General features: G+C 42.1%; 3 protein-coding genes across 4 annotated transcripts in view; all 3 read left to right on the forward strand.

Annotated features, from left to right (window-relative positions):
• Positions 1-1373, forward strand: part of hoxd12a (homeobox D12a) — a 28503-nt gene extending 27130 nt beyond the window's left edge. For both annotated transcript variants that reach the window (XM_040149450.1, XM_040149452.1), the window contains exon 4: positions 157-1373. In XM_040149450.1, coding sequence (XP_040005384.1) covers positions 157-395 — 239 coding nt within the window. In that variant the 3' untranslated portion in view covers positions 396-1373. The remainder of the gene's footprint in view (positions 1-156) is intronic.
• Positions 1374-6389: 5016 nt separating this feature from the next.
• On the forward strand, positions 6390-8242 carry hoxd11a (homeobox D11a). The gene is made up of 2 exons (XM_040149453.1): positions 6390-6993; positions 7678-8242. Exons 1-2 carry the CDS (start codon positions 6390-6392, stop codon positions 7911-7913), a joined length of 840 nt encoding a protein of 279 aa, XP_040005387.1. The 3' UTR covers positions 7914-8242.
• A 3648-nt stretch (positions 8243-11890) lies between these two features.
• Positions 11891-13857, forward strand: hoxd10a (homeobox D10a). Its single transcript, XM_040148963.1, has 2 exons — positions 11891-12740; positions 13583-13857. Exons 1-2 carry the CDS (start codon positions 11969-11971, stop codon positions 13855-13857), a joined length of 1047 nt encoding a protein of 348 aa, XP_040004897.1. The 5' UTR covers positions 11891-11968.
• Positions 13858-15234: the final 1377 nt, after the last annotated feature.

Raw genomic sequence — 15234 nt, forward strand, 5'->3', positions numbered from 1 at the left:
TAATATTAAACCATATTTCTGTAAGATAGAAAATATGATCAGCGCTATAAGCAGTGCCACCGGGATCGGTTACCTCCCCCCAGAGGGAATACAACTGTTGCTGAAGCTAGTTTTAATTTAAAGTATAAAACTTGTTTCCACCTCTGCTCCCTCCAGGTGCCCCGTGGTGCTCGACGCAAGTGAGAACCAGAAAGAAGAGAAAGCCCTACTCGAAGCCACAGCTGGCTGAACTTGAGAATGAATTCATGATGAATGAATTCATCAACAGACAGAAACGAAAAGAGCTTTCAGACAGACTGGACCTGAGCGACCAGCAAGTGAAAATATGGTTTCAGAACCGGAGGATGAAGAAGAAACGACTCATGATGCGCGAACAAGCTTTCACCGCGTACTGATGACCTTTGGACTTGATCGTGACCAGCAGAGCCCAGAATATGTTATGTTGTACGTGCCTGCAGCACAAATCTCGAGCCCCTTTCGGACTGTGGCATTGACTTGTATTTATAAATAAGTGTAAAATGTTTATATTCCACTCACACGATATTCTCCAAAAGCGCAGTGGGCCCTGACTCCTGGTGGGCCTTGGCGCCAATAGAGATAAGCCTGTAAGCCTAACACTTTCTCATCCAGCACAAAAATGTTAGGCCTATTTAAACAAGGCTATGGTTCTGTATGTTTTTGTGTATTTTGTAAGATGGCCTGCGCATGTAGCGTGGGCCTAACCTTGAAGCAAACAGTCAAGTTCACGTTTACGGACGGATAAAACATGAACTCAAGTCATATTGCAAAAATATATTATAACTGCATGTCTATTTCCTAATTGCTATTATTCAGTTAAATGTCAGGACCCACCCCTCCCCCAGTTATCGCAAGTCTGTTGAGATAAGCATCGTTACATATTGTTGTATATGGCCTCGTCCACATTCAAGGTCGGTCTGCGGAGAGGATTTGCGCCGCATTCAGTGGCCGAAGGTGTTTACTTCAAATGCCTGTAAAGCATGTGAAAGGTTCCTGTCGTGTTTAGTTAAAGCCGCCAACACAGCCGGAGCCTTAATTCAGTACAACTGTGCTGAATCGAGTCTGGATTCTCATTGTCAGACCTGGTTTTGTGATTGCTAGAAAGAAACGTGATTGTACTTGTCACACAGATGGTGGTTGTATTGGAATCAGTCTTGCTTTGAAAATCTATCCTTTATAACCAGATACATACCCGATTGGTGTATATTTAACTTCGGATTAGACTTATTAAAAAAAAAAAAAAAAAAAAAAAAAAAAACAGATTCCAGAGAGCATGTTACAGGTGAACATAAAAATGTGAATGAGACCAGCCATGTCTTATTCACGGACCAGAGGTCTTGTAAAGTAGACGCACCCTGAGGATTAATACATTTGTAAATAAAGAAAATCTTAAATGACCTGTACCCAAGTTATTGTGCATAATGTGAGTCGTTTCGTATTTGAAGAGCGAGTTTAACCTATAGCCTTCACTTTCACATATTTGGATTCCAGGTCATTCAGTCACTAGTTGGTCATAAAATTTAGCGGTCGAAATACACAAAAACTCACACACAGTCTGCACCGACTTATACTAATGATTTTTAAAAGGAGGTCAAGGGGATTTATTATTATTATTATTTTTTTTTTTAAGGAAACCTCGATTGTTAGGCCGGCGGGGATGGAGGGACCAGCGTATGCGAGTGTCCCAACCTGTCCCTTAAAATAAGATGATTACAGTTATTCAGTTTATAAGTTGATATCTGCATTCGTTCGTGTATGCATAAAAGCAGAGTATCTGTTGCCTTTTTATACCCACACACTCCAGTGTCATCTTTCTGAGAGACCCCCCCCCCATTTTAAAATGAAAAGCCACGTCATCTGCATTCAGCTGTCCCTTTAGCAAATATTTGTCTTCGCCTTTATCGAGCACCTTCAAAAATATAAGAAAAAACATTTTCATAGTAACAAATCACCGACTGCTTTAGCAATATTATCACAATTATCCACTTTTACTCTTGATTCTCAATTCAGTAGCAAATACTTCAAATAGTACTTTTACTATACTTTTACTACTTTTTTTTTTTTTTTTTTTTTTTAAACTTCGTATAGTTAAAGTTTGGTCATATGAGCCCGTCTAATGTTAGCTTCCCTCCCCTGCGCAGATGCCAAATTCCCCCTCACAGTAGACGCATAACACGGCGGCAGCTCACACCCACAGCCCCGGACCTCCACGTGCCAGCTGGAGGTCACTGTGGCCGTGACCAAACGGATCTGGTGTAACTCAGAAGTCAGACGTGCAGCTTGTAATTTCACTGTTTTACACATCGCGCACATATTGGAGTGCTTTTTTATTTTCCAAATTAGGCTCCTGTACGCGCATTGGAAGGGATTTCGGTGACGCCACCGTATGTGGTATGGACACATCGAAGTGTTTATATTTACCCAAACACTTAACTGTTTTGATAAGTGGTTACCAAAACACTTTTTTTTTTTTTTTTTTCCACGTTGTGGTTGAGAATTGACGAAGTTTAAGCCCGCGGGTCTCACGTGGTCAGTCCGGTTCCAAAAGCAGAGATTGAAGCGGCAGCTATCAAAGAATCACCAGCCACCACCAACAATAGGCATGAAGCGTTACAGGAGACCGGATCTATTGATGGTCCCTCCCACTGCATCATCAACGCGTCATCGCCTCATTACTGCAGCTGTTATGTTGCTGCAACGCTGCTCTCATATCAAAAGTTCATGAAAGTCAGAGTAACATTTCCAACCTAGAATATGTGGCGAGACGAGAGATTGTTCTGTCCTTCAGTGACTGTGACAGATCTCAGTTTTATTCCATTTTGAGGCTTTTATTTTGTAGAGCCGTTGGGGCTAAATGTGCCCTTTTTTTACTGTCCCAGTCTTGTTATTTATTTTATTTTTTTTCAACATATAATTGTAAACCTAATCTGCACCCACAAGGTGCAGGCCGGTTATATTCCAGCTCCTGTGTTTGTCTGCTTTTTATTTCCAGGCTTATAATTACCACAGGCCGCCTTTCACCTTCTATTCTCATTTTATTGCTCAGATTATTTTTGAGCAACTTCACTGAGTTTTCTCTGCGTGCGATGCGCAACGTCTTCCCTCATTATGACTTGCTTTACTGCTTTACTGCCCAACGCAGTGGACACTGCGCTATGTTGCTCGGGCTCCTAAAGATAGTGGGGGGCGCCAAAACAAAGTTAAGGTCAAGTTAGTAATAGGCTGTGCATTGCTAAGCTACTTCCCGCAATATTACCACAAAGTTACTTCTTGGTGAGGATATAGAAGGTCATTTCCATAAGTCTCTTTTTTCCTCAACAATATGAACAATTTTGAAGTAGCTTCTTATATCGATTTGGGAAAATGATAGAAATAAAGTGAATATTACGCACATAACACTTTAGCGGCAGCTCGACATTTTAAGCTTCATCTGCCCTCAGAACCACTCTCCTGCAGTGTAATTTAAAACATGAAGAGTGAATCATCCTTTTGGGTATGAATTTCACAGTTGGCCTATACACTACCACCAAGAGCTTTAGAACGATTCTTTTTTTTCCCAGCAGTTATTTCAATTCTCAGTGTTTCTGAAACACAACATAAAAATAAACAGAGATTTTAAAAAAACAAGGAACCATGAAATCTTCTTGTTTGGACTAAATTTAGTCTAAATGGTTGACTCATTCAGCGGCTGAACGCACTCGTGATGTTCCCTCTACAATGGAAATTAAACTATTGCGCAGAAAGTTTGTCCCGACACTGTTGCAGGGGTTCCCACGAACGTGTTGCACTTGCAGGTTGCTTTGCTTTCTGTCCAGCTCGTCCCAAACCGGCTCCATGAGGATTAAGTCTGGAGACTGCGCTGGTCTTCCATCACGTGAAGCCACCGTCTGGCTCTTTTCTTCTAATGTTTTTGCCTCATTATCTTGCTGCGGAGCGAACCCCTGACCAGCCAGTCTGTCTTCCTTTTGTTGCTTGTCTTTTTCTCTCCATCCTGACAGCAATATACAGTAATGCTTCCTGCAGCACAGCATTGTGCTAATAATGCATCAGGGGCTGCAGTAACACAGCTGGTTGTAACACTGCCCTTCTTACAGACAGAGGGTTTTTTAAGTAATCCACAAAAGTTGGGGAACCTGTTGGAATAGTTAGCATTAACTTTCAAGGTTTCATTTATTTCTGTTTTCACAGGAAAGCTGGTAAATTAACCAATTATTATTATTATTATTATTATTATTTTAAAAAAGCCTGTTTTATATGAAGGATTCATGATTTTTCACTTTTGTTAAACTACATTTTTTGGGGGGCAGTTTACCTCTCTTCTGGTGGGGTGTTCTAAAACTTACACTACATGATCCCATATTTTAGTGCAGAAGTGAAAAGCACAACCCTTATCTAATATGTAATGATAATAATGATGATGTTTTAAAGTTTTAAAAAAAATCTATGTTTCACAACAAACAAGTAGACAATAGAAGCCACAGCGTAAAAGAGAGTCAGACAAGTGACAAGCAACAGGTCGCCTTAACTTTGACTATTTGTCTATTTGAGAGGTTAAGGAAAGTAATTCAGTCCTATACGATCATCACATTATTTATCATTTCACTGCGTTGCCAACGTGACAGGTAAAGATGGGCTTTTCCCCCTTGCGCCTGGGCTTGGATTAATTTTAGAATTGTTCCGTTTTCACCCTTATTTTAGTAGTTGATTACAAAATTTTGTTTTTGCATGTATTTTTGTTAACTGCCCGATGGCTTTCAGCGTGAGGTGTGGTGAACAGGCTGAAGGCAGAGAACCCGACCCACAGAGCTGAGTTTAGTCCCAATACCAATAAACCCAGTCGCCTTAAAGCTTCTTACGGATTGTGTGTGACCCTCAAGCTTAAACCGGGGAATAAGCTACTAGTTCTTGGCTACAAACTACTCGGCTACACGCCAGAACTGCCTTTCTACTGGAGGTGCACAATTTGCATGGTAAGCTTGCGCTCACTGTCCAGTATCAGGCCTGCAAAAACTATTACATGCTTGGTTTTCTTTAAATATTTTTCTTCTTTTCTGCTTGGCCTCGAAGAATGAATATAAAAATTATACTCACCTAGACGAAAAAAAAAAAAAGACTGGTCGAGGCTGGAAGATGTGAGGTCATCCGTTTACCGGTGTTGTAACTCCGTTTGGCTCACCGGGACGGAGGCCTAAACACTGCAGGCATGGCTGCTTTCGGGCGATAAAACGGTTTGGGCGCAGAGGCTTGTTGGTGAAAGCTTGGTGGGAATCACCTGGATCAAACAGGGTCAGAGCTAGCTGTTGTGGCCTTGGCGATGCTGTGCTCAGTGATTCATGCTTGCAACGGATTCAGCTTATCCTTTGTTTTTTTTTTTTTTTTTTGGTGAGATCCAAAATCAACTTTTCCGCATCTGCTATTGCACACTGTAGGCTGTTTTTATCTGGCTGTTTTTCAAAGGCGTTCATCTGCAATGAGTATTAAGGTGCAACAAATGAAAAGCACCAAATAAGGTCTTAACATTCTCATGCAAACAGCAGCATAGCAGTTTTGCGGTCTTTTATTTCTTCTGTGGCGCTTGGGCTTTTTTTTTTTTTTTTTGCACCATGCTGCAGGCCGAGGGGCTTGTGTCTGACAATGAATTCAAATATTTCCCCGCTGGCGTTTGTTTTGTGTGTATTTTACTGCCCTCCGCCCCTCGCGGTGCTCAGCGACTGTACGCAATTTAGCCCTAAAATATATTTGCATAAAAACTAACTTAACGAGTCGCTTGTCAATCACATACGATTCTGCGGTCTGCTGGCTCAACCGTGCAGCAACGGTGGCCCTGGTGCCACTCTCTTCAAAAGCTTCGCATGAGGCGCAGAGGTCAACTTCAATGTTTCCAGCCAAACTGTTGCTACGAACAAGCCCGTCGCCTCCAAAGTGCGCAAATTAATTGAGGGATGAGCCTGCCCGGCTGCCATCCCATGTCAGAATGGAGATGGGGCTGCTGTGAGGCTTTCAATTAAATATTCCAGCTGTGGTTCACAAATGTCTTTTTTCTTTTCTTGAGCTATAGGGCAAAGACGGCTGGAGAGGAGTTTCCTCTGCAGCCAGGGAGCCAATGAAGTCTCTTGCATGCGCTCACATGAGTTTCTCCGGTCAGTTTTTAATGACTGATATTGATGTATGGTAATTTCTTAGCCGGATCACATGACACAATTACCCCAAGAATCGATCAAGATGTGTTGCAGGTCTGCCTACGTTTCCAATTTTTTTCTCCCTGGCGGGGTCTTTCCACTCGCCTGTGGTGCTATAGATGGACAAAGTTTAACACAGCCAAGCGGCCAATTCCTTTCCTCTCTTGCATAGAGGGAAAGGGGAGAAGAGATATGACAGAATACGATGATCGCAGCTGTGCGTCAAATATGTATTTACCGAGCTGTACTTATTACGTTTCGACGCCGGATTTTACATCAGTCTCATCCTTTTTACCGCAGACCACTTCGTGTCAGATTAACTTCCCCTATTCCCCCAACATAGCCCAAGTCCAACCTGTTCGAGAAGTCGCTTTCAGGGAGTATGGACTGGACCATCCGAGCAAATGGCACTACAGGGGTAATTACGCGTCTTACTACTCAACGGACGAGATCATGCACCGGGACTTGATCCAGTCCTCCAGCAGCAGGGCGGATGTACTGTTCAAAAACGAGTCCCTGTACGGCCACCACGGAGGGACTAGCTCGCCGTGCAACCTCTTCGCCGGTGTCGGCCGGAACGGGGTCCTTCCCCAAGGCTTCGACCAGTTTTTTGACACTCCTAACGCGGACAAGCCCACCGCGGAGCTCCCCAAACAAAAGACAGACTCTGCCGTTCCCGGAGATGCCGCGAACAACAATCAGGCTTTAACCAAACTAGAGCAGCACAAAGCTGACCCGACCGGGAGCGTGGACGAGGACTCATCCTCCAACTGCGGCGACAAGAACAACCAACAGAGTAAGTGTTTGTCCTCTCTTTGTCGTCGCTGGAAGCTTTTGACTTTTGACAGTAAAGTGTCTGGACTGCAACTATGTCCACAGCGGTGGACGTCCAGGGCTATGCGCCGCTTTATAAGCACCCAAAAGCTTTTATATCCCAATAAGATTTACTTTACGGTTGTAAAGGTATTTACAATGGGAAACAGTCAAGTAACCGTAGTTTAAAGGTTGCCCGGTGTGTAGTAACAATAGCTGGTTGCCGAAGTTGATTTGTATTGATAGGGAATTGAAAAAAGTAAGAAGTCGTTTTATTCATTTTTTGTTTTATCGGCTTATAGGCAGTGTTGTGCAGAGGTAACAACACCTTTAATGGATATATGATATAATGCGATAGTCTACCTCCAAACACCAATATACGCACAAAATTCAGTGGAGTGTAATTTCATTTTAATGCTAATTCCTCTGTTGTTGTTATGGTGTGGCGTGGCGTGTGTGTGTGTGTTTGAGAGTGTGTGTGTGTGTGTGTGTGAGAGAGAGAGAGAGAGAGAGAGAAAGAAAGACGGAGAGGGCCTTTGTGCAGAAATGAATAAATAAATGTATGTCAACCTGTTCACTGGACTTTAGTCAAAATTTTATGACCTAATCTTCAACCTTGTCCACAATTTTTTATCGTTTTTTTTTTTTTTTTCTCTTTCTCGCACAGGTTCATCAACCAAGTCCAGGAAGAAGAGGTGTCCTTACTCCAAATACCAGATCCGAGAACTTGAACGAGAGTTTTTCTTCAACGTGTACATTAACAAAGAGAAGCGGCTCCAGCTGTCCAGGATGTTAAACCTGTCAGATCGGCAGGTGAAGATTTGGTTTCAGAATAGAAGAATGAAAGAGAAAAAGCTGAACCGCGACCGCCTACAGTATTTCACTGGGAATCCTTTATTCTGATACCTGACATAGTAGCATACACACACACACACGAATAAAATAAGAGGTATACACACACACACACACGTTTTAAAGACTGGTCGTATCTACATATCTGAACCCTGATCATCTTGTTCAAACTGTTTATTTTACAAAAATCCGGCATTTAAAAAATGCCATATTTCCGTATTTTTGCATAAAACTCTTGCATTTATTTATTTGTGTTCATATATTTTCGCGTTATTGGCAACAAATATCTCAGCAAAGTGCGAGCTGTGCTTTGAAATTATTTATATAAACTATATATGTAGGCTTTCCTCCCTGTGTATGTGCATTTATCGAGACGCATGTAATGTACATTGTGGTGTGAAATAAAGTAGACACGACAAATGTTGTATCACAGTCACGAAACCTGTCGCATGAAGTCAGCCAAGTCCTATTAAAAATGACACGATATGGGGGAATTTTTCTGAAGATTCATCAATGGAGAAATGTGGCGCTTGCAGGCTTGTATGGTGCCGTTACTTCCTTTGCTTTCAAACGCTGGATTGTTTACTAAACCTTGAACCGTCTAGACAGTATAATAAAAGTGGCTGTAAATGTCTAAATAGGGGGCTATAGGACTTTGGTGTCCCAGCCCCCAGACCACAAGAGGACCGATTCTCTTTCCTGTCTCAAAGTAGTTTCACTTCAGGCTACAAATGTTCGGAGAATTCAAGCGATTTCTGCGCCCTCCATCCATAATTAGCTCATTTTGACCCCTCGGAACACTTGAAATGTTGCCAGTGTTTAACCGTGGAACAACTGAAGATGGCCTTAACAAGGACCGCCGGCTGAAGGGATAAGTAATCATTCAAGTTTCTCTCGCTTTGCCTGGTGTCCCACATGGGCGACATGTGGCGTTGACGCCTCTATATCTGCAAGAAAAGGAGAAATATTTCTAAATATTAGCGGTAAATATTAGCGCATTTTCCTCCTTAATGAAGGCAGTTCAAAGGTTTCTATCTTTGTGCAACTCGCCTATAAGACAGGCCGGCTGTGGAGGAAGCGAGACCATCTGAATGCCGCGCTTTGCCTCAGCAGTGTCTCTATCAGTCTTCTTTTTCTAATCAATAGAGAAAGGGACAGACTAAATAAATGCATTAATTACACATTCACCCGCTTCGACTGTGACAAGTCACGCGGCGCCAGTAGATTATTTTCACTTAAAGCCTGCGCCGCAACAATCCCTGCCCTTGTTTCAGCGACCTCTATGGAGGCAGTGGAGCTGGACTGGTGCTTATTCCATTTGCGATGTATCACAGCGCCAGTGATCTTCCAAAAGGGCTGTTTCATTAAGCGTATATGGGTTGTCATCATGTCCTGCAGATAAATTGCATTACCAACTGTGTGGGGCATTTCTCTTCCATTCTCGGTGTAACCACATGAGGGCAGACTTGCTGCTCTGGCTTCGACTTGGAAACGCCGAGTCCGGCCAAATTAAACATCTACCCTGCCTGAAAATCAGTCAGTGGAGGAATAATCCGTTCGGCACAGGCTTTATTTACATTTTAATTTTAATCCGAACTGCACCCCTTGGCCTTGATTACGTTTTGCTTTTCAACAGAATTGATTTTTTTTTAACTTTAAAAGAAATGCCCCAAAGCACCTGGTTTTTATATCAAACTGTTCAAAAGTCCGCATTTTCTCTGGAGATCTGTGAACATGAACAACTTATTCTTGACACACGTTCGGTTTTCACTCGGTGCCCCGTTTAACTGATAGGAATCCTGCGTGGTGTCTCCCGGACGGGAGTTACGTTTTCAAGTCCTGTTCAAGTGCTTTGAAAGGACAAGGCAAACAAAGAAATACAGCTACCGTCCGTGTCTTCGTCATCTGAACCTCGCAGACTTCGATCTTTACCTGAGGGCCGCACTGTCTAAAAGGGCGCCGAATATTCTGGCTTTGTGGGGGATTGTTGGCAGAAATAGGCTTTGGGCTTCCTTTTATTGCATTTCATTTTTGCAGTTTTATAAATGTTATTAAATGGTCGTTTGTCTGGGTCCTGTCATTTCTGTAGGCGATTTGCTTTAATAAATACAAGAGCAGAGTTACTCCACAAAATGACAGAGGCATTGTTGCAGTTTCAAGCTTTCAGTTTTGCCCGAAACTCTCAACAAATGTCAGTGTCTGACCTCTGAGTATCTCTACCCTTATACTGTATTTTTATATGCTCTATCCCGATATCTTAAACATCAATATATCTCCTGGCATTTTATTATGATTAAGTTTATTACACAGGAAGAATACACTCCCCTATTAGTTTTTTCAGTGTGTCACATGATGTGAAAAATAGCCAAAGGTTATCTCTGAGCTGTTTGCGTAATAGAAAACATGATTATTAAAACAAAAATTATTTCTCTGTTGACGGATGTCTCAGTTAAATGTTGTTTTTTCTTTCTCTAAAGTAGCTGAATGTGGTACAATGGGGATATTATTTTCTAAAGCTATTCCACGATCCACATTAAGATAGTAAACGGGCTTGTATTTTTTTTCCTCTGTGAATCCTGTGATGTTGAGATGATTTGCATACTACACATGTTTATTTAAAATCAACTGATAATATCTAAGTGCCTTAAACAACCAAGACGATGTCTACACATCGTCTATCAAACGTTTTAGGATTACTTTAAATGTGTCGCATTAATAGCAAAGAGAGAATTATTTCAAGAAGCATTTACAGTGTTTGTTTTATTTGTAAAGACCTGTAGAGTCATTGGCAACAATTAATTTTAGGTCGTTGGATATTTTCAGGCACAAGTTGTTTTTAACCCCCCCCCCCAAAAAAAAACAAAAAAAACAGGCACAGTCTTGCACACATTTGCCTTCCCAGCAGACAAAAACAATGGAGCCCTAAACAAAAAGAATCCCCAGACTGCAAACACCGAAACCTTGAGCAGACTCTTGTTTTCAACTTCGTATTTGAACGTTGAAAATACACTTGTGACAAAAATGCAAAAACAACAAAGAACAAACGAACAACAATAATAATAATAATAAAAAATAATAATCGATACTGCCCTTAATGATGTGTGGAAATAGAGGATTTTCTGTCTGGATGAGGTGGACTTTTTTTCATAGCAGTGAGGCTTGGCAAAACTATAATGCTGACCTTCATGCATACAGACCCTCGTTTAAGTGTGAGAATGGTGGACTCGTTTTTACCGCCCAGGCTCCTCAGTTTTAATGCTGAACTTCTTGCAGGAAATGTGAAAGGCCGTTGTCCTTATTTCGAATTCAACAAAACCCCGTGCAGATAAGTCAAAAATAAAACAACCTCCAAACACCGAATGATTTAAAGCAAGAGCAATCGGCTCATTTACATCATGTCATTTTTTTAACCCTTCATTTCCACATTTAAGCCGGAGATACTCGAGAAGGGTGACACACATGCAAACGCAGTTCATGTGGGCTCTGTTCGTTGTTGGGCTTGGAGTCATGTGAATGGTTAATATGAATAGGAAAAAAAAAAACCCAAAAACATGAAATTCGGTGGAGCTAGAGTTACGTTCTTTGAAATAGTCTACTGTTGTCGCCAGCATTTTACGCAAACACACACATGCATGGGCTACATCTTCAGTGTCTCACACAAAGAGACAAATGTCTTTTGGGGCATTTTACACACACACCAAAAAAAAAAACCTCTTCACAGAGCCTCGGTTGTTGAACAGGAGAGATCCAAATGAAGCTGTACCGTCTCTACGCTTGATTCAAACCTTCTTTTTAAATGCCTTTGCTTCAGTTTTATTGAACAGCCCCTGTCAAGTCCCGCGAAGCCCCCCCCCGTTGTTGTCCGCACGAGTCTGTAAACCAATTTCAAGTCCGTGTTGTAGGTGTCGCTGTTGACCACGTCTGCATCCGCAGTGCGAGCGTGTGTCCGCGGAGAGGAGGCTGCGTCTCAAGGCCATTTTCAAATCTCATTGGTGGGCTTGTCATGTGGTCGGGAAGGCATCCTGACTTACACGGAGATTGTTTTTTCCTAGATATGTCAGCTTACAAAGGACACCTCTCCCCTCTAAAGAACTTAATCCCCCAAAATGTCCTTCCCCACTAGCTCTCCTGCGGCAAACACATTTTTAGTGGACTCTCTAATTGGTGCTTGCAGGACGGACAGCTTTTACTCCAACGGCAACATGTACATGCCGTCTGCCTCCGACATGGGAACTTACGGAATGCAAACCTGTGGACTCCTGCCGTCTTTCGGCAAAAGAGGGGAGGTCAACCACCAACACATGGGCATGAATGTCCACTCTTTCATACCTCAAATAGATAACTGGACTGATCCGAATAGACCCTGCAGAATAGAGCCGTCCAGTCAGATGACAAACTGTTCATTTTCACAGAGCATAAAGGAGGAGAGTAACTGCTGCATGTACTCCGATAAGAGAGTGCAGAAAGTCAGCCTGACAGAGGTCCCCGCATATTCTAATGTTATGCCTGAGCCTTGTGCAGTTGACGGTCCTGAGATCCCGGTGCCGGGCTATTTCAGACTGAGCCAAACTTATGCGGACGGGAAGCATCAGGAAAACTACTGCCATGAGCCGCCGAGTCCAAACCCGACGCTGATGCAGCTCAGCCGGCTCACCCCGAAACCGCAGTCCTCCTCCTCCTCCTCTTCATCCTCCTCCTCGTCGTCTTCTAATTTCGCGGAGGCGGAAAAGAAAAGCGAGGACGTCCAGCAAGACCCCGAGACCTCAAGGACTCCGCTCCCCGCAGGGAGCCCGGACCCCAAGTCCGGCTCGGAGGAGCGAAAGTGCTCCGCGGAAGCTGCTGTGTCCAGTCCCGAGCTGCGACAGAAGGAAGGGAAAGGTGGGTTGGAATGAAAGCTTTTATCTTGTGGCGCTGCGCTGAGAAGGCTCCAGCATCATAAAACCCAGTATAAAACACAAACAACCCTAAAGTCGTAATGTTTAATGAGAGTCTTTCTCAGGTTTCAATGATAGGCAGCAGAGAGTGGTTTTACCATGCAGCATGCAGACTGTGCCCCCCCTCCTCTCCCTCAGATATTTAAATTCAAAAGACACGTTTCTTCTAATACCTCCATAATCCTCTGCTTTATGTTTTTGAGATGTGGCACGGTCTTCAGAGACGTACAAATTCAGCGCCAGCTGCACTGGTAACTCTACCACCTCTTTGCCATGTTTGTGGTAGAAATTCAGGATTCAGTCACCCCCAGGATCTTCAAAAACTGCTGCATTTTGGCAGCTGCATGGTTCAGTCTGTGTCTTGAGCCAGAGCCTTGCAGCATAACACAATCACTGTAACTGAAATTCAGTTTAAAGTGGATCCTTTTAACAATTGGATCAAAGATTGCATTCATTTCAAATTAATGCATTTCATATTTTGTTATATTAATGTTTTGTTTTTGATTTTTTTTTTAAAAGCATATTTCAGGCTGTATATAGATGTGTTCCTGGTGTGCGCTTTGATCAGCTGGGGTTTAATTTCCCTTTCTCTTTTATTAGTGGTGTCATGTACGTGACTAATAACACCCCCTGGATATTATTTATTCTGGGGAGGCGAATAAATAGTGTGTTATTTCCCAGAGGCGAAATGTAAAGCAGCAGGTGAGATTAAGCTCCGGGATGCAGCCCACGGCATTGACGAGCTAAAACACTGTCTCTCTCTCTCTCTGATCTGAATCTTTACAGACTCCGAGGGAGACGCGCCGACGAGCAACTGGTTGACAGCCAAGAGTGGGAGAAAGAAAAGATGCCCCTACACAAAGCACCAGACCCTGGAGTTGGAGAAGGAGTTTCTGTTCAATATGTATCTGACCCGAGAGCGCCGCCTAGAGATCAGCAGGAGCGTCAACCTGACCGACAGGCAGGTCAAGATCTGGTTTCAGAACCGCAGGATGAAACTGAAAAAAATGAACAGGGAAAACCGCATCCGTGAACTGACCTCAAATCTCACCTTTTCGTGAGCGTGCATACATCGGCGGTTTCGCTAATTTTTTATTTTTATTATTTCTCTCATATTCAGTTTGATGCTTTGGTGGCATTGGACGTTATCTTCGATTTCAACGAAACTGTGAATATATATCTATATATATGTATATAGATATATATATACATGTGTGTGTGTGTGTGTGTATATGTGTGTGTATATATATATATATATATATATATGTATGTATGTATATATGTGTACATATATGTGTGTGTATATATATATATATATATATATATATATATATATATATATATATATATATGCCATTTTTAGTACTTTGCGTGGAGTTGTGTGTTTTTGGTTTATTTTTATTATTTTATTTTATCACAGGGTAACACTTTTTGGTCTTAAATTATTGGAGAAGTAGATTTTTTTCCCACTGCCAGTAGACAGATATTCTATTGTGTCGGGATGGCGAGCTGTGTGTCTAAAGATGTTACTTTATTTCAGTCGTGAAAGCACATTTACTGTCGTATAGTGCAACATTTGTTACACTAAGTGCAAGCCATTTGCTCAAAAGTGAAATATTTCTATGGGCCTTTTAAAGTGGCGGAAAAACAATGTTAATCTGTGAATTTACTGCATGTTTGTGGCATGTCTCTTGCAATAAATAGTCAAATAAACTTGTTTTCTCTTTGTTTGTGCTGTCAAAGTCTCTGGTCTACAATAGTCTCGTTTATCATTAATTGTTGCACCAGTGTCGAGAACTGCGGTGTTACTGGCTCTAATGCAACAACAATCGTGCTTAAAACGGTTATGAGGAGGAGGAAAAATCAAGGAAAATATACAAAAATACAAACGAGCCTATTGCTCTTTAGTGAAAGAAAAATAGTATTCCAAAAATGTTTCGAACATGTGTTTTTAATTTCACTGAATGTTTACAGTTGTGCTATAACTTCATGTGACGATGAGCCCCAATGGTTACATTTTCTGTCTCCGGGCTGCCAGCAGTCTCAACACATGCGGTTTATGAATAAACGGGTAAAATAATTTCTCATCACATATTTCCAAAGATATTCCAGCTCCCTGAAGACAAGTTGAAAAACTAAAGGCTATTTGTGACATGAAATGCAAAAGAAAAAAACCCCCCCCCAAAAAAAACAAAAAAAAAAACAACCAAAAAAAAAAAAAAAAAAAACAACCAAAAAACCCACACAAACAAAACCAAACTGATCAAACTAATGTAAATGAGTCAACAGAAATCATCCAGCCTTTTTCTCGTCTTTTCCTGTGTGTGTGAGAAGTGTGCAGCGGGGAGAGACAAAGGGGCGCGGGGGTCGTGCTTTTTATTTTCAGTCTGGAACTAAAGCAATAGTCTATGAGGACTCACCAGTCCGGGGTTAAGGTA

The sequence above is a fragment of the Xiphias gladius genome, chromosome 16 (genome assembly GCF_016859285.1).
Source record: "Xiphias gladius isolate SHS-SW01 ecotype Sanya breed wild chromosome 16, ASM1685928v1, whole genome shotgun sequence".
Classification (NCBI taxonomy): domain Eukaryota; kingdom Metazoa; phylum Chordata; class Actinopteri; order Istiophoriformes; family Xiphiidae; genus Xiphias; species Xiphias gladius.

What these genes read in the sequence shown, in the direction of transcription:
- hoxd11a (XM_040149453.1), top strand. Translation starts at nt 6,390, where the DNA reads ATGACAGAATACGATGATCGCAGCTGTGCGTCAAATATGTATTTACCG. An exon ending in CGACAAGAACAACCAACAGA is followed by an intron (nt 6,994 to 7,677) that starts GTAAGTGTTTGT and finishes TTTCTCGCACAG; the next exon opens with GTTCATCAACCAAGTCCAGG.
- hoxd10a (XM_040148963.1), top strand. Translation starts at nt 11,969, where the DNA reads ATGTCCTTCCCCACTAGCTCTCCTGCGGCAAACACATTTTTAGTGGAC. An exon ending in GCGACAGAAGGAAGGGAAAG is followed by an intron (nt 12,741 to 13,582) that starts GTGGGTTGGAAT and finishes GAATCTTTACAG; the next exon opens with ACTCCGAGGGAGACGCGCCG.